The following is an 18,890-nucleotide window of genomic DNA, read 5'->3' on the forward strand; positions in this document are numbered from 1 at the left end:
GATTGGACGATTCAGACATTTTGTGGTGCTGCCAAAAGTTAGGCTTTACAGTTTTTTCTTACTTTGATATTTAGAATCTACAAAAAAAACTCATGCGTAGTTGCTATAGCTGCAAATTTAAATGTGCAAAGCCAGTGTAAAACTATGCTTTTATTTAAAAAAAATTGTATTAAATTGAAAAGGCCGTGTATGAAGGGGCCTAAAACTAATTAATATTTGTGATTATTAGAGGATAATACTAAAACGAGGTATCTAAAATTTGGGGAAATGCGTAAGTATCGCAGTTATAAGGATATTCTTTCCGTAACAGTTCCAAAAACTGCCATCTTTAACATACATATTTACATTTTTATTGATGTACACAACAGCTGCTAAAGAATTGATATTCAGAATTCATAATGAACATTATGATTACGTTAAAACTATACATTTTAATAGTTCCACAATCAAAATTACATTTGATTATTTATACATGGTATTCACCAGTATGATACCATATCATACAGATTTCATTCTAAGTTGCTGCAATAATATAACCAGAGTGTTTTACCCGCATTAAAACATATCCACTTATCCAGTATCGAATGTGAATATCATTTATCATGAAATCTATTTCATTAAGACTTTTGTTAAGATTTTGGATGATACTGGAGCAATTTTATACCCCTAAAAGGTAAGCGTCTAAGTTTCGGCATTGCACGCAACGGACGCGTCGCATTCAGTATTCTTTGTATAGAAACTATCACTAAACGTCCACTAAATCGGCATATCTGACCCCGTTTCTGAATACATTTATGAAAATCCGTTTCGTCCGATTCGTACGATACCAATAGATGGATACTTACCTTAAACGGGATACAAAGGTCATTCCAAGGGATACAATACCATCAGATATATAATCCCATCTTCAACATCCCAGATCAATAATGCACTCTATTACTAACCACGTAAAATCGGCTTTCGCAAACCTTTCAAGTCTTTTCCCCAGCATACCATAGAGTAAGAAGAGTTAGATGTTCCATTTTCGCCCTCAAAGCCTATTATCTGAAGGCTTTGACGACCCACACGATGAATATTATGGCGAGGATGATTCCTATGATGCTTAGAATGAACATTTTTCGCCGATACCTCCGTTGATGTTCTTCTGCCTTTGCTAGTTCGTCGACTCCAGATTCTACGTTGGCTGCCGTCGCCTCGATGTGACTCTCAACTGTGTCTGGAAAAGGAATTCATGGCATTAGTATTGCCACTGCTATTTCACTAAAGTCTGTTTTTTAATCTCAAATGCTACATTGACAGATTCTGAACAGTTTATCAACAGTCGGTTGTCCCGCCAATAGAACGATACGTCACATAATCGTGCATTATTTATACTGATCGACTGTTGGTGAACAATGTATAATGCAATGATCATCTGCAGTCAAGTGTGATATTACAACTGAAACGTTTAAATAAGGTTTAACGGATGGTTAGAATCGTATTAGACAGCGCTAAACATCCCATATCTAAAGACCCAAAAAAAAGATTTAAAAAAAAATATGTTTAATCAAAATCAGTTCATCCACGTACCCACAGCCTGCGCCTGCGCCTGCACCATGCCAGCTAATTCCTGCATGATCTGGTTCACGTCCAACACGTCCGCTTCTATCTTGTTTATGTACGCCTCTTTCTCTAGCAGCATGGAGGTCTCGAACTGGACTAGACGGGCCTGGAATAAATGGAATAGTTATGTACATTATAGCACATCTAATAAAAGCGTATTTAGTGTTTCTATAGAGGTAATATAAGACAAGGATATATGAAGCGGATATCATCAATCACACACCCATACAGTCTTTCGATGTTTTAGTTAAGCAGTTCAAAGTTCTTTGTACAGTCAGCTTCATAACGATTACCTATTAAAATTAAAGAGTTTCAGTTTCTTTAAGGATACATAATTATCTGCCCCGGGCCCCCGGCCGGGAATCAAACCCGGTGTCCTCGTCACAACAGGGGTTACTAATCACAGTGCCATCCAGATGCCATCTTACCGATAACGCCCAAATTCATAGAGCTTTGTCACTTTAAATGAGGTTTACAAATGACGTTGTATGTTGTGAATTATACTTGCAATACAGTCTTCATAGAATTCATTTTTGGATTTAGTCTTTAAAATAATCCCGAGTTACCTGAGCCTGTTGATTCGCAAGCAGGGTGGCCTCCTCATCATCAGCCATGGCTTGCTGCTCCATCATCGCCTGAGGGTCCATCTTGGGACGAGGCTGTTTCGGCATGTGGGCCGCCATCTTGGCTGACAGCTCCTGGGAATGGAGAGTAGTGGAAGGATTAGAGTTGGTAACTATTTGTTTTAGTAACTTTGGTGAGGTGGATGGTGGGATAGATTGATTGATGATGATTAGAGATAAATATTATGATAAAGAGAAGATTTCTACACAAAAAGTAGTTTTTTTTTCAGGTGAATGAAAGACAAACCAGCTTTTGTTACAGTGGTATTTAAAGTGGTGTACATTGGTATTTAAGCCGGAAGGGCGTGAGTGACTCAGGTGGTCTAACACGGGGCGCATTTATGACGTGACAAGAGTTTTGCATCGCGCTCACTCACATCGCGCAGCCCCAATAGCGAGCGCGACTGAGAACTCTTGTCACGTCTTAATAGCGCCTTGTGCTACAGGGCCGGAAATTGAATATATGCGTAATTTTTTTTTATTCATTCAAACTTTTTTTGGTAACATTTTAATTACATCCTGTACATACCTTCTGCACTGCGCTGTAGCGTGTGAGCGCGTCCCTGAAGGCCTGTGTGAGCCGCTCCAGCTGTAGCTTCTGTGGCTTGTCCCCGCGCCGGACCACCACGCCCAGACGGGCCAGCGCGCGCGCCGCCGTGGAGACTACCGAGTTGACGCTCTGTTGCGTGTCGTGGCTGTTCGGGGAAGGGGTGGTGGTGAGAAAATGTTGGAAGAAGTATTTATTGCTAATCGATTCTTCGAAAGAATAGTATATAGTCAGAAAGGGTGAGTGAGTGAGTTTGCAAAGGTGGATTCTCGATTGAAATTATTTAAATTACAGTTGATAAAGTGTCTCAAACTTATTTGTTATTGAAAGTTATTTGGCGTACACCAAAGGTGGTGGTGGTGACTTATGAAAGTAAACTGAGTAAGTATTGATGGAGAATAAAAGTTTTAAAATAAAAGAGGAATATCTAAATAAACTTTTTGAATTTTTATTTATGTGCTTATAGAAGTTTCCATATACTGCCACACTTTTTCACTGATACTATTAAATGAGAGAATTGATTAAGTATTTTTTTTGAAGAAGCTCTGAAGCTACTAGAAACAAAGCTACATTTTCATGTGTTTTATCATCTTTCACTCAACAGTTTTGTTGTAAAGAAATGTGGGATATTATTTAGTGAATACAACACTGGTTATTAGTGTTGAATTAAATGATGGCGATAATAGTAATATTCTACTCACATTTTCTCTCTCAACTGCACACTATCATTCGGCCCGCCGACCTTATTCTTCATCTTCTCGAGCGTCTTCAACCCAGAGTTGATAGAGTTGACATTATCCGCTATGCCCTCGCTCAGGTTGTAGAGCTCCGTGGGACTGAAGTCCGCAAAGGCGACGGTAGGCGGCGCGGCCGTCGCCCCGTAGTCGCGGCTGGAACCGCTGATTGGCTCCCGTTCTGCCATGGCGGCTGGAAAATTTGAATTGAGAATTTAAAATTAAGAACAGAGATTATAACTTTTTTTTTACCTATAATAAGGCAAGGGGAAAATAGTGGCAGCATTATTTTGAACTCTAGCAACTTAAGTTACTGGCGAAAAATAATGAAAAAAATTGTATTGCCATGCTTTCTTACGGCTTAAAAGGTTTTGACAGCCCTGGAATTTAGTCTAAAGGTAAAAGTATAATACTTACAACTTATAATTATATATAAAGAGGAAAAATTAAAGTGGGTTCATCAATAATCTGAATGTTATATTGGGTTGTGATGAAACTCTGTCAATTAATAATTATAAATTTTGATGTAAGGTCCATATTAAATAGTGGATTACTAAAGATTGGGTATCCAATCACAAATCTAATATGTGATAAGTAGGTGACAAAACCAGAGCCATATTAATTGCAAGAATGTGGTTTTGTGGCTCAATATAACTTTACTAAGTGATTGAATTAAATTATCCAGTCTATTAATATCTATGGTTTTAACTTGATGAAATATTTATAGATTGTTTATCAATAAGTTTGTAAATGTTACATAATAGTGCTATAGCAACTTAGGAATCTAGATAAGGAAGCTAAGGTATTCTACATTGACTTATGGTATGTGGTGGGCACTTTACATAATAAACCAGTTTTACATTAAAATTTTAGCTGATAAATAAAGTAGCAATTAAATATGCATTCAAATATATTCATGAATCATGATTCACAAAATCTACATGGCAGTAACTGTTACTACTCATTCATCTAACCAGATGTTAAGTAATTCAATACCTACTTACATGCTTTTGTAATACTTTTAAAATAACTAATTTAGATATTTAGCAAGTATTTAATAAATATTTACCACCGCTCAAGTGCCTAACAAGTACTTTTAAAGTAAGATAGGTTTATTAGGCAGAAAAAAAATCTGGAGTGCCATGCAGGGGGCCACTTGCACCAACATATAAGGTAAATCAACATCAATATAAATACCTATATAAAATATTTTTAAATTTAACATCACATACAATATTTTTAGTATGAATAAAGTGATGAATGTTGTACTTAAATATAATTATGAGCAGAAGTAAGCATATTGTAATATATACTTATAGAATTTCAAATCGTTTTTTAATAAGTACATATTGAATGAAATTTCAGGAATGTCTCAGTTATGAATTAAAGCAATAAAATTTGGTATTAAGTAGACTGTGGTTAAAAGAGAATGCCTTTGTTTCATTCAGACTGTATCAACATAAAATATACTATAAAAATAGGCAGTGTAAGGGACAGGAATATATTATTCAATTATTTTCATGATGAAATTTATTGTTTACCTACCCAGAACAATGCACATAGCAACTAAATTAATACAAATTACGACGAAATTTAAAATCTAGGCGTAGTTCATTCGATTAATTTAATATGAAATCATCGAGATATTTAAATACAATCCAGCTCTTTGTACTTGAATAAGATACAAATAACAGCATTATTATGATTTAATAAAGAACAATGAATCACCAAAGTGTACAAATAAGATACAAAAAGTGCGACCAACCTTTGATGAGAATAGGCGAAAAGAAATGCTTCAATTTCAATTACACAACATTAGTAGGTTCGGTTTAGCCACGGCAAACTATAGGAAAACCGGATTTCTAAAAACTTACCTTATAAATGGAGATTACAGCTAATAAAATTCAGGTTTAGAAAATTCTTTATTCGTTTTTCGTCAGCGAGCTGTCATCTGCAGTTGAAATATGTTCCAGTTTGGAAGATGCTACATTCGGCCCAGCTGTCGATTTAATGACGTCATTCAGAATAATCAAAGAACATAGGCGGTAGCTTTTTGCTTTTTTGTGTAAAGATATGATTTTCACCTTATTTAAACTGAAAATTTAAACCAAAATTTGCTATATAACGACTGTATTTTATCACTTTACTACGACATTCTATGAGACAATACTTTCATTATTTTTTAAAAATCTTGGCATTAGTTTTAGTGGAACACACCATCTCTCAAATTGATGCATTCAAGTTTACAAATGTTACAATCGGTTCGTTCATCGAATTTCTGACTTCAATAGCTTCTTAATAATTTCAATAGATGTCACTACTAACATCCTATGTTTGTAATATTTCAGTATCATAGTTACAATGTTACAGCCAGGACAGGATGGTGGTCTTTCAATTGGATATGATACGATTTATATATTTATCGTATGGCTTTCCTGGTTAGGTACATAAAATAATATTAAAATAAGAATTTATAGACGTCACTAAAAACTACGATAAAATAAGAAGAAACACAGATTTTACTTTTCCTTTGTATTTTTAAAGGCTAGATCGATTGCCGTAGTGCCGATGCCGTTTCAGCATGCTGTAATGTAACGGCATCGGCATTACTAGATCATCATCTTTGCGAGCGTGCGTTCTTGAAGAATATCGTCAGGATATAGCAGCGGCAGAAGTAGTACCTAGATACTTACTTACCTAACTGTCCTATAGAGCTGCTAAGAGGGGTTTGGGGCGAAATATTTTAGGTAGGTACTTGTTCGTGTTCCTAACCGTTTACCCGTTTAAAGTTGGTGTCGTCGGATAAGTGAGTAAGTATATACTTACTTGCTTGAGGTGAAATAAAAAATATACCTACGTACCTACTATTAACTTACCTATACAATAGATAAATAATAATCCACTCCCCTAATCGCTATTCAAAAGGACGCGTCCGAAGAATTTTCTCACAGCATCGTGCGTCTGCGCAGGACGCATAAACCACGACGCGCATGCGGCCTGCGATTAAAAATACCAAGAATTTTAGATTAAAAAAATATCCTTGCAATTTTATATCCACACTTATGAGAGAAAAAAACTGGGAAGGTACTCTTAAACAGTAAAACGAGAAACCAGTGGCTGAGCTTTGGATTATTAAAGATTTATAAATGCACTAACTACTTATACGTTCAATCAAATAATATTTATTGGACTGAAATTGATAATAAATTACCTACTTGCATCTTCAGCACGCAGCACAGGAGAGAAAAGGCGTAAAAATTACTCATGGATGGAGCTACAAAATTTATGGCTATTATGGTGCTAAGCCTTTGCATTTTAAAAATGCAACGACCGTAAACAGAGAACGAAGCAATACATTGACCGTTACAGTTTTGTTCAGAATTATGGAAATCAAATAACAGCGCAGGCTGTCACTCTCTTAATCAAATAACGAACAAACGAGAATTGTCACGCAAAGATAGAGTCGGGGTTACCGCTTTTGTTTTTTCGAAGCTTCGAAGCGCTACGCTAAACCACGGCTCTATCTCTTTTCGTGACAATGAATGGGGAGAAAAACTAAATGATAATTACAGATGGCGCCTTTGGCGACTGTGCCTAATTCCCACGTTCTAATTGGTTGATTCAGTTGCCATTTTTTCTCCTTATCAATGTAATTGGACAGAACCAGAAAGGTACACTCGCTGGTGCTACCAAAGTTTGACTTGGTTTTCTTCCCCATTCTCTGCCATTCTCGTTCGTTCGTTCGTATCAGCTAGATCGCACACATGCAATTCCAATGTGAAAATTTTCATCCGTAAATTGATATATTCATCATATTATCAGCTCGTAATCGTCCACTACTGGACATAGGCCTCTCCCAAGGAGTGCCAGATACTTTTCCAAGTCGGTAGAAAGTCTAGAAAATCTAATTAGGTAAAGAATGAAGTAGCACTCATTAAGTTTTTCGAGCCATGCGACATGGGTGGTTAATTAAATACTGGTTTTAATTGGTATATTGATGAATTCCGAGAATGACTGGTGTGCATTTCTATTTTTTTCCCGCCATCGGCATTAAAGTAAGCTCGGAAAAGTGTAGGTACCTTAAGACCCTGTTGCAGAATGTCTGGTTAGTGGCTACCTGTGAGATGAAATATACAACTTACATGCTGTCAATGTCAAAAAATAATAACAGAGAGTGACAGCATGCATTTTATCTCACAGGTAGCCACTAACCAGACATTGTAAACAGGGCCTTAGTCAAAGATGGCAAAAGGTAAAGGTATACTCAACACAGAGAGACAACTCTTGATTGTGTTGGGGCACACCAACCCGCACGTGGCCAGCGTGGTGGACTAGGCCTAAACCCTTCCTTCATTAGGAAGGAGACCCGTGCTCCAGCAGTGGGGACGCGATGGGTCGTGGTGATGACGTGGCACTACCATGGTCAGCTATGTAAGTAGCTTCTTTTTGTATCGTTTTGGAAACGCTGAGTTGTCGCGAATAGGGAATGTAAATATGTCTGTAAATTACACTAATTGACATTGCACCGCAGTGCAAACATAAATGTATACCGTTGTAAACGCACCTACACTGTTCACTAATAAAGACTTACTTAATTATAAGTTGCAATTTGTTAATTTTTATTAGGTATTCAAAATCAAAAATCAAAATCAAAATATTTATTGCAATCAAGTGTACATTAGATGTTAAATATAGGGCTGTGCCTAAAACTTGATTACCCAAATTGGGCACTGCAAAGTGACAGTGTTGTCTGTCCTTATATCTAAAGAAGATAGTTATACTTAGCATTCTTTGTTGGTGTACAAATAAAGTCTATTCTATCTATCTATCTTTTGCAAAATTTATTAAGTAAATAATAGGGCAAAACACCCAGTAACTGACCACCTTAAGGGAGTTGTTCCAGTAATTTATCTGTAGCGGGCTCAATTCTTATCGCTTATTAAATCCGATTTTTGTTTTAGAAACTAGAATAACAGAGCTACATTCCTGAGTAAATAGCAAACATGTAGAAGTTACTCATTTTTTTATATATTTTTGCAAACAAAAAGTAGTGATTTTCCCAGTAACTGACCACTAAAATCTAGTAACTGACCACACTCGATGCCAGTAACTGACCACCAATTTAAAATGGTTTAAAAATGGAATTATGATTAAATCTTATTATTATTTATTTATTTGATTACTTCATGTAATAGTACCGATTCTCTGGTCTCTTTTAATGTGTGACACATCACTTTTGCTCAAGGTTTCTTAACTGAAAAGTGCATTAAATTAATTAATCAAATTAATGCATAATTTAAATGATATCTCATCCTAATAATCAACCATTTATTTATTAAAAATACAAGTTTATGCATTTTTGTTAAATACTAAAAACAAAGGAATAAACACACATGCACATAGTGAACACGCATTTTAAATTTACAGCTTTCAGGGAGATTAAGTGGCCCCAATGTAGTACCTTCAGATAAGTCACAGAAAGGGTGATTTTGTTTGTCCGGAACAAGCCAGGATCAGTGGGACAGGTCCATGAAGCATTCATGGTACCAGAAACGAGCATTTTCTTAAATATAAAGTAGCGAATCCAAGCGCTAAAGCCGGTCTTTTCCATATTCGGTATCAACTGATGAGGAGGAGGAATCGTGGCGGATTGTATTGTCAGCCTGGGAAAACATAAATTCCCCGCCGGAAAAGTAGGCCCTTTCCCCGCCGGTCCTTTCAAGGATGTAGGACCAGAGACAGATGGTTTTCATTATTGCTGAAACCCCACCCAGAGACTTTCAGGGCGGCTAAAAGAGTCATTGAGGCTGGATTGTAATTATGACCGAATCAGATATTGGGGGTTAGTTTTTCAGGATACAAAGATGGATGCCTTGACGAATGGGATTTCAATGACTTTGTTGAGGATTCAACTGGAATATTTAGGATGCTGTTGAAACGTGCTTTCGTAGGTAAGTATTTGGCCAAAGACAGGAGTAGTCATTTCTGCAAGGAGGACAGGGAATCTTTGCCTCGTTGAAGAGGCGTCACTGAAGCAGAACATCGCTGTACTTTCTGCATTTTCCGCTGCTGGACTAATGTGTCTGCCAATGATAGTATAGCGTTGCCAGTGGATTCCGGATAGTTGTGGTATCGGTTCCAAATGGCTGGGGTGTTGGTCGTGGTAACAACTTATAGAAGAATGCCCCATTTCTTGTGTGCCAATTTTACCGTTCTGTTTGAAATCCGCTGGCCGTTCATAATGCCATTGAAGGGCGTGTTGGTGCACCGGCTGAGGGTGCTAGCATTGTAGTGATGCTTTCTTTTTCCTATTTTGCTGAAGTGGCTTTGCCTGTCTTTGGAAAAATGTGCAGGCGCGTTTCGTCGGTAATGTATATTCGGGTTGGGTCATTAATAGCGTCATTGAGGTCTTGTTCGCCAAGTGCTTTTGTGCTCGGGGAACCAATTTCATCTGGTTCACAAGAGCTGGCATTGGTTAGGTACGCCTTCAGCTGTTCTCAAGATAGCATTTGAGTATCTTTTCATAGAGTGAGATGGTGAAAGCCATTTGTCTCCTGGTCTTGCATTCTTGAAGGGACTGCTCCAAGGATTATCTTTAAGGCAAAAATGGTGACATCTGTCTTTATCCTGGAGAATCCACATTATCCTAGGCTGATAGTATGCTCCACTAGCGTTTTTATCTTCCTCATCAGCTAATACCGAATCTGGAACAAACTTGGACTTTGTGTTTGAATTCTCTATATTTTAAAAGGTGCTTGCATGTCACCCTGAATTATTTTGGAATGTCTTGTTGATCCTAGTTTGTCTCAGACACGTGGAATTGCCTTTTCTATACTTTTTTTGCTATCTTGGCGCTTCTTCATCTCGCTGAAAGCTGTAAAAATATATCATATATAATAATACCAGTAACTGACCACCAATTTATCCAATAACTGACCACCTATGTCAGTAAATGGAAGGAGTCAAGATAGAATGCTCATATTTTGACACAAGAAAATGGCACATATGAGCTTTAATATTACGATCTTATTTTGCCTAAATTCAGCTTCAACCAAAAATCCCAATAACCGACATAGGTGGTCACTTATTGGAAAATCGCTGTTTTGTCGTCCAGTAACTGTCCACCCCATTAAAAATAATCAAACGGGAAATAACAAGCTGAATCTTATCAAAAACGTAATCTTTATAATTAAATCTATATGGTATAATTTTTTCTTTCAATGATTTAAATTTTTTTCATGGTAAATTTTACGATCAAAAAATTCACTTACCTTAACAAATACGTTAGTCACAACTGCAATTTACTCGGTTCGCGCGCCAACTGAACTTTTTCGATCGCTCACTATCCATCTGTTGGCGGCTGGCAAAATCTTTTGTATCAGTAATGCTCTCAATGAACCACAAAATAGACTGGATGTTCACTAGATGGCCCTGCTTGGCTATATTTCTTATTTATTGGAGTTGAAGAGGAAGGTGGTCAGTAACTGGCACATGGTCAGTTACTGGGTGTTTTGCCCTATTTTCAATTATTTTTGTAGGAAAAAGAATACGAATCAGTGTTGCGCCTATAGCAGTATGTACCTACCTACGAGCGATACCGAAATGATCGGGAATAGAAAAAAGTACAAAGATATCATAATATTATTTACTTTTATTGTTTTTCAAAGTAGTCTCCGTGACATTCAATGCACTTTTTCATTCGATTAAACCAATCATTGAAACAGTAATTCCAGTCTGAAGTGGATACTGTCAAAACAGCTGATTTGTAAGCTTCGACCGCCTCTTCTGGGCCGCTAAACCGTTGACCACGTAGCATATCTTTAATTCTTGGGAATGTAAAATAATCATTGGGGCTCAGATCAGGGCTATACGGAGGATGGTCCATCAACTCCACGTTTTCCATATTTAAAAACGTTCTTGTTTTGCGAGCGGTATGAGAGCTTGCATTATCGTGGTGAAGGATTATACGACGATTCGGGTTAGTTTTACGAAGTTCTCTTACGACTTCCGGCAAACAAACTGTTGTGTACCAATCAGCAGTAACCGTCCTTTGTTCTTGTAATGGAATCGTAGCCACATGGCCAGTTTTCGATACAAACGAAGCGACCATTTTTTTCGACACGCTGCGTGAGCGAATAACTTTTGTTGGCTTGACCTCAACTTCGAAGACCCAAACTGCCGATTGATGTTTTCTTTCGGGCTCATATGAATAAATCCAAGATTCATCACCAGAGACGATATTGTAGACAGCATTTGAACTGCCTCCATTGAACCGTTGCAGAGCAGATCGACACCAATTAACACGAGCCGACTTTTGTTCCTCGGTCAAACGGTGGGGCACCCAGCGCGAAACTAACTTCTTGACACCCAGTTCTTCATGTAAAATGGTTTGAATGGCTGTCATACCAATGCTGAGAGAAGCCCGAATCTGCTCGTATGTCACATGTCTATCTTCTTTTATTAACTGGCGTACAGCATCGATGTTATCTTGTGTTACCGCTGTTTTTGGCCGACCAGTAGAAGGGACTGTGGTAAGAGAGGAACGTCCACGGCGAAACTCAGAATACCAACGATATATAGTCGTTTTACTTGGTGCTTCAAGTTTATAAATAGAAACAAGCTCGGCGAGACATTGTTCTTGAGATAAACCTCGACGAAAGTTGTGAAAAATTATTGCACGGAAATGTTCCCGCGTAAGCTCCATTTTTTACACCGACTTGTCAAATTCAAATGGTCAATACACTTTTATTTTTTACTTTTTTTAAAATTCGAAAATGGAATTATGTTTGAAAAAACACTACATTTGGTACACCAAAAAGGTTTCACTCTAATTTATTCCTAAGTATTCTATTCCCGATCTTTTCGGTGTAGCCCTCGTATTAGGTAGGATAGGTACAGTTCTCCCATATTAATAATGCGCATGCAAATCTTCGCAAACTGTCGTATTCCCGGAAACACCCGAATCATTGAATCGTAAGAGCCACTTGCATTTTGATCCTTGTTCGAAAGAAATAGTAGTCAATATCATGTGACACATAATCGAAAACAATTTGGGCGGTCGGTGGCTGTCACCGATCAGTCAAGGGTCTCAAGGTCAAGATCAATATTACTTTTGTGGAATTATAAAGAGCTGCAATTACACATCGTTCTTGTTATTTTTTTCAAATCTGAATTTAATTTCAACTTTAATTATTTTTGACGATGCCATATTATGAGGCACATTTAAGAATAAAATATACGTCACATTGATAGACTTCACTTTGCCAATAAAGCCACACCCAAAAGACCAAGTTTGTAATTGCAATATTATTGTGAATGATCAGCGCTGTAAATACTTTTGAACTGAGATTTTAATGTAAACATTTTTATTAATGTGAAATAATCAGTGCTGTAAATACTTTTGAACTGAGATTTAAAAATTTAATATAAACCTGTGTTTGAAATCCATGTCTCCTTATAATATAAACCTTGTGTTATTCAAACCTTCTTTCATCCATCTTTACATCAGCTTCAGTAAGACACTTGAAAAGTACCTAATGCAACATTTTCGAAGTAAATTTTAATATGCCTGGACACTCATTACCAAAATTTTGCCCATGACCTTGCCTCGCTCGCAGGACCGAGGCTGGATAGATCCTGGAAAGTGTCCTGGGACACTTCTAGGAATTTTAAAGGTAAATTTTACTCCCATATCCAACCTCATATCCCAAAAAAGCCATGGTTTTTTAAAGCAAAACACTTAGATAAACCAGCAACTTCCACTCTTTGTAGACTGCGTCTGGGCCACGCGTGCACCCCGGTGCACTTGGCTAGGATTCGGGTCCGTGATAGCTCTGTCTGCGACTGCGGTGCCAGTGAAGGATCTGTTGATCATCTCTTTTTCGAATGTCCCAACCTTCAAACCTCCCTATATGACATCCTCCCCCCCACCATTCCCAAACCTGTAAATACTAACTATCTTCTTACCCTTGTACATACTCCCCTAGTTAATATACTGTACAAATTCCTTAAGACTAACAATATTAAACTGTAGGGTAACGTAACGTACCTAGGGACATTTTCGACTACCCCAACTTTGAATGAAGCTATCGCAGCGTACAACTAAGATATTAATGTGAAATTCTCTTTATTTGGTAGGATATATAATCTATTATCACTAGTATTTGTGCTGGAGCTTTGGTGTGGCCAGATTTTATTAAATTAAGATAAAAGTAAAAATGCTTGTTTTGACCCAAGGTACGTTACACGTTTGTACCTTGGGACACGGTTTCCTATGGCTTTGTACTATGGAAAATGCAAACTTCTAAATAACGCCTTATATCTCTGTTCTTATTGATTGACTGCATCTCTCTTCTGTCCAGTTTCACTCTGCCACTAATAAGAAGTAATAAGAACAGAGATATAAGGCGTTATTTAGAAGTTTGCATTTTCCATAGTATAAAGCCATAGAAAACAGTGTCCCAAGGTACAAATTTAATCGTGTCCCAAGGTACAAAAAAGCAATATTTAACCAAAATTTAAATATCTTTATTTTTAATTTAGAAATCTTTCAGATAATTGCCATGTCATAAAATTAAATAACTGAAAATTTATACGTGACATCCATTTCTCTATTTTGAGCATGCCTCAATGAGATAACGCAACTCAAAAAACTATACAAAAGCTACTTTTGACTCCAAAAACCTTCATATTGTCTTCACCACACACTCGATGCTGGTATGATCACGAGACTCACTAGTTTTGCCAAGCGAGTAAAATACTATGCCTAGGGTAGAATTTTAATGTGTTTATTCAGCCGGTTTTTAAAATACAATCAATGTCCCGAGGTACAAGCGTCCCAAGGTACGTTACGTTACCCTAAATGTGTTTGTACATATATACTAACAAATCTAACCATTACTTGTGATGTCCACTTATTGTTTGTATATATTGTGTTTGTCTGGTTGTTTCAGGTTTTAACTGTGTAAATAGTCTAAAATAACCGTAACGACTGCTTTCCAATACTGTGAGCATTGGTCACGTGACTCTGGCCCAGTTAGCCGTGTTAGTCACACACGGCAAAGAGCCATTCAACCAAAATTGAATTGAATTGAAAGGACAAAGGCAGGGTTCTAAGGACGTTTTGTACCACTATGGAAATGACGGGTTCCGTAATGAAAGTACCATGATTAGAGAGACACTGTACAGGTACACAAGTCAATTAATTACTAGATTTTTAGAAGCTGGGAGAAAAGGGAAAAACGGAAAAAAAGAATCTTTAAAATGTAGTCGCAATGGAACGTAAACATTCATACAGGAAGAATGGAACGTCAAGTGAAGTAATGTTTATGCCAAGTACTCTGTGATTTACGTCATAAATGTCTAGGTTGGATCTCAGTATAATGATAAAAATTGACAAACCAGAGCAGAAAAATTGAAATGATAAAAAAATGTGTCATGTCAACAACTAAACGTCAACACCATGTCAACACTTGAACAACACAAGACGAACAACGTGAATAATAATTTGATAATAATATTATTATGTTAGGTATATCAAGTTATATGTTTACGTTTAAATAAATACGGGACGTGCAACGTACATAATAAATATAATGATTTTATTAATATTATCGACTAGATCAGGCTACTACTTTCATCATGGAATAATGTTATAGGTACTTATCCAACTTCTGAAGTTTTAAATTGCCATTCCGCAACAGGGATCTGCTATGCCATTTCGAAATGCTATATGTAAAGGTTCTACTATATGGGTATGCATTTGGCGAGTAATGTAATGAAATTAAATATACTGTTTAAAAGATTATTGTTTTATTTACATAACATAATTTGCCTGGAATCAAGTATCAACTTTAGGAATTTTATGTTCCTATTACCTACTCTATTCTATTCTCTGTTGGGGTGTAAGTACCTGCACCTGGCTCTCTAGATGTGCTAAATCTAGATAGGTATGCAGGTTTCCTTCACTGTAAGTGTGATGGTATACATTTTAATTAAATTCAAAGAACACATTGGTACATGTCAGCGCCGGGATTCGAACTGCAGAACGCAGTTGCTCTTCTCATATTTGACTTGGGTATTTATCATCCTATGGTTCATAGAAAATATTGTCAGGATTTTGCGTGTTCTTGTTCTGCTGCTTCTGCAGGTTCCTGATGAAGAAGTGGGACGGGAGCCTGCCGGGGAGGTGGAATAGGAACCGGGTCTGGTTCTCCCCTTTGTCACATTTGTTCTATATCTTCAGCAGTTTCAGCGGTATTCAAAATATTAAATAATTAGGTTAGGTAATGGAAAATGAAATAACAACTACTATGACAAGATTGACAAGCAAGATTCAGTGTTATTAGATTTAAATATTCAAAAAATATCGATTATAGTGAATCGAATAAAGAGAAAAAGAAAATGGTTTACTATGGATAAAAGTCTTCAAGACTTAAATATATAATGATATTTTATAAACCAAATGTACTAGTTTTGGCACAAATAGTACCAGAACATGTAATTTATTGATAAATAAAATATCTTTTGTATTTAAGAATGTACCGATATTTCTATTCGATTACTTTTTTGCTCGGATTTGCTGGTAATATTCCGAGGTCTGGCACCACTGTTGTTACGTTCCGTTCTCTATATGTTTGTTTTTACGTTCCATTATCCTTAGATTTAAATATTCTTCATTTATCATTTTTTCATTTCCCCCGACTTCTAAAAATATTGTAATTACTGAAAATACCTTATCTACACTGTATTAATAAATGGTGAAAACATGGTTCTGAAACGCTCCAAAAAAAAAGGCGGTACGCCCACTGCCGTTCTCCTTTAATATTATGGAATATTATGAATTATCGAATCAAATTTCGTTACTGATAAATCAATTATCTCTTTTAGCACCAATTACATAATTCTACTAAAATTTCATGAAGAAAATGCACTTAACCACTCTAAATACATAATCTTAGTTTTCTAACGCTCGGGAATACGACCGTTGCCGAACAATGACGAAGATTCCTATGTGCATTATCAATTTTGGGGAACTGTAGGTACCTATGTAGCTACTTACTTAAGTATTCACCTATTTAATTCTCGGACAATTAGTGACCATCAAACAAGATAGTTTCTGCAAAGGAGTCGTCTTCATAAAGTTTATTTCTAGAGTAACATCAACACACCTACCTACAAACAAACATACAACGAGTCCTTGCCAACGCTAAATCACGCGGATTTATGCGTTTATTTAGCAAATAACTAGAAATAACTAGGCGCGAATTTATCCACGCTTCGTTAGTTTTAGAAATATGGGGGTGCAATATTTACTGCATCTCACGTCTCTAGCTAAATATTGCTTTGAAGCAGGTTTATGATGGAGACAGTTATCAAAGGTATCTACAGGGTGTTAAAAAGGGTTACGACAAGCCGAAAGGGGGTAACTCATAAGGGGGGGGAGGTTCATTCTAAATAACTTTATGTTCTACAACTTTTGAGAATTCACGAACCACTTTTGCAACACCCTGTATTTCCAGGTGTTCAGTGTTTAATAAATAATCAATGTTATATCAATAACGAGCAGTTTTCCCACGGAATAAAATATTGACACACTTAATAATTTTCAATGCTTGATGCCTCTACAAACTCTGCCTAACTACTTATATGTATAGGTACCTAATAGATGTCTCTATAAACTTTACTCTCACTACCTCTTTTCATTCAACCTATAGTTATTGATAATAGTTATTTATCAAGATACTTTTTTTGTGATTTATATTTTTCGAAAATCTACCTTTCTCTTACTTCTCGGGATATCTTAATATAATATAGATAAAATGTAGGTACATACATAGGTATGCACACTATGCACGTAGTGAAGAGGACACTAATATTAACATATACCACCTAATAAATATATTATTTAATTACTTGTTCATTCTTCACCGTAATAATACATCAGTATCATTTAATTGTAATCTTCTAATGTCATTTATCTGGAGTTAACGAATGCTTTTTCATTTTCATTCATTCATCAGGCAACAGCAATCAACAGACTAGGTTGAGAATGCATAAGTCCATTTGTATCTGTGTTTTGTTTACACGTGCAACTTTCCCACCTCTACAGTAGCTAGTAGCTACCGACCATAGACAGGAAGTTTATTCGCCTCGCGAGCGCACTATTTCCCGTGCGCAGGATGTTTTGCGCACAACGGCTGCGCTTGCGCACGTTTTGAATTCAGAACGTGGCGCGCTGGCCAATGATCGTTGCGCTATTTCAAACGGATTCTGAAGTGATGGCTTTGGGATTAGGGGATAGACTAGGTACCTATCTAAGATTATCTATTATAATAAATGTGCATGCCAATGGATTACATATAAGTACCTAAATATCGCGTAAGACAGACTAAGATATTAACTATCAAAATCTTTCGTAATGGAGGAAAGGGAACTCATTCCTTATGACTCTAGAAACGCCTTATCAGAATTGGTTTTTAGATTTGATGTAAGTACATGTCATCCGAGTTCTTACTGATGAACTAACTATTGCTGCTGGTGATGCCACTGACAGAGAAGAATGGAGGCGCTGTCATCCCAAGTCTCTTTGGGGTAGTGGGAATGAAGAAGAAGACTGACTTGGCTTTTTAATTAGTACACTTGAGAGCAATGAAAAACTTCCATTGACAATAGCACCAAAATTACTACTAAACGGAGAAGCCAAGCTCAATAATCGTAATAAAGAGGCACATTTAACTGCGCATCAGGATTCAGGATATTACCAAATAAAAACTTAAATAGGTATATTGTTCAAATTTTAAATTAAATGTTATAAGTACTTACCTACTTAATAAAATGGGGCTATTTGGTTTCGGTATTTTGATAGTGGAACTTTTTCATTGAGTGTAGTAGGAACTAAGAGGTAGTTCATTTAGATATGCATTAATGTGTGTACGTACGCAGTGCCGGTTTTAGTACTACCAGCGCCCTGGGCGAGATTTCTACGGCGCCCCCTAACTGCAATTCAAACCCATACGAAAAAAGGCGAAGGATAATAATGAAATAACCATGTATGAAAAGAAATAATTTTTTTTTTTAAAACTACTAAAATTTTACCTTTCTATCGGCGAACTCGTTATCAAAGTCGATGTTCTCAGCAATTTCATTTTCGATTGACAAACTTGCCAAGTTTTTCAATCTAGATTGAGATATTGTCGATCGCAGATAGGTTTTTATCAGCTTAAGCTTAGAAAAACTCCTCTCTCCACTAGCAACCGTTACGGGAATAGTTAACACGTTCACGATCCAGTAGTCGAGGGCCGTAATTAAGTATCCTTGTAATATGACTACGCGCCTGTGGCCGTCCAACTTCTATTGATTGAAACGGACGAACCGTCAACAGCC

The 18,890-nt window shown here is 36.7% G+C and overlaps 1 protein-coding gene and 1 long non-coding RNA gene across 3 annotated transcripts; one reads left to right on the forward strand and one right to left on the reverse strand.

The window, feature by feature from the left end:
* Positions 1-767: 767 nt before the first annotated feature.
* On the reverse strand, positions 768-5,534 carry LOC105387273 (syntaxin-12). 2 transcript variants are annotated; one of them, XM_048622188.1, is made up of 6 exons: positions 5,272-5,375; positions 3,474-3,699; positions 2,755-2,920; positions 2,169-2,300; positions 1,570-1,708; positions 768-1,216 (listed from the first exon to the last, which is right to left on the reverse strand). In XM_048622188.1, exons 2-6 carry the CDS (start codon positions 3,692-3,694, stop codon positions 1,041-1,043), a joined length of 834 nt encoding a protein of 277 aa, XP_048478145.1. In that variant the 5' UTR covers positions 3,695-3,699; positions 5,272-5,375; the 3' UTR covers positions 768-1,040. The 2 variants fall into 2 exon arrangements, with proteins under 2 accessions (XP_048478145.1, XP_048478144.1); XM_048622187.1 differs by lacking the exon at positions 5,272-5,375 and adding an exon at positions 5,381-5,534 and having other exon boundaries at positions 771-1,216.
* Positions 5,535-13,072: 7,538 nt separating this feature from the next.
* On the forward strand, positions 13,073-14,740 carry LOC125488752. The gene is made up of 2 exons (XR_007266469.1): positions 13,073-13,180; positions 14,459-14,740. It is a non-coding gene; the product is annotated as an uncharacterized LOC125488752 (long non-coding RNA).
* Positions 14,741-18,890: the final 4,150 nt, after the last annotated feature.

The sequence above is a fragment of the Plutella xylostella genome, chromosome 7, assembly GCF_932276165.1.
Source record: "Plutella xylostella chromosome 7, ilPluXylo3.1, whole genome shotgun sequence".
In the NCBI taxonomy this organism is placed as follows: domain Eukaryota; kingdom Metazoa; phylum Arthropoda; class Insecta; order Lepidoptera; family Plutellidae; genus Plutella; species Plutella xylostella.

Bases quoted from the DNA above. Each gene is read 5' to 3' on its own strand.
- LOC105387273 (XM_048622188.1), bottom strand. From the start codon at position 3,694: ATGGCAGAACGGGAGCCAATCAGCGGTTCCAGCCGCGACTACGGGGCG. The intron at 1,709-2,168 runs GTAACTCGGGAT...CATTTATTCCAG, and splicing joins TTGCGAATCAACAGGCTCAG to GCCCGTCTAGTCCAGTTCGA. The intron at 1,217-1,569 runs GTACGTGGATGA...TTCCTTTTCCAG, and splicing joins GGCGCAGGCGCAGGCTGTGG to ACACAGTTGAGAGTCACATC.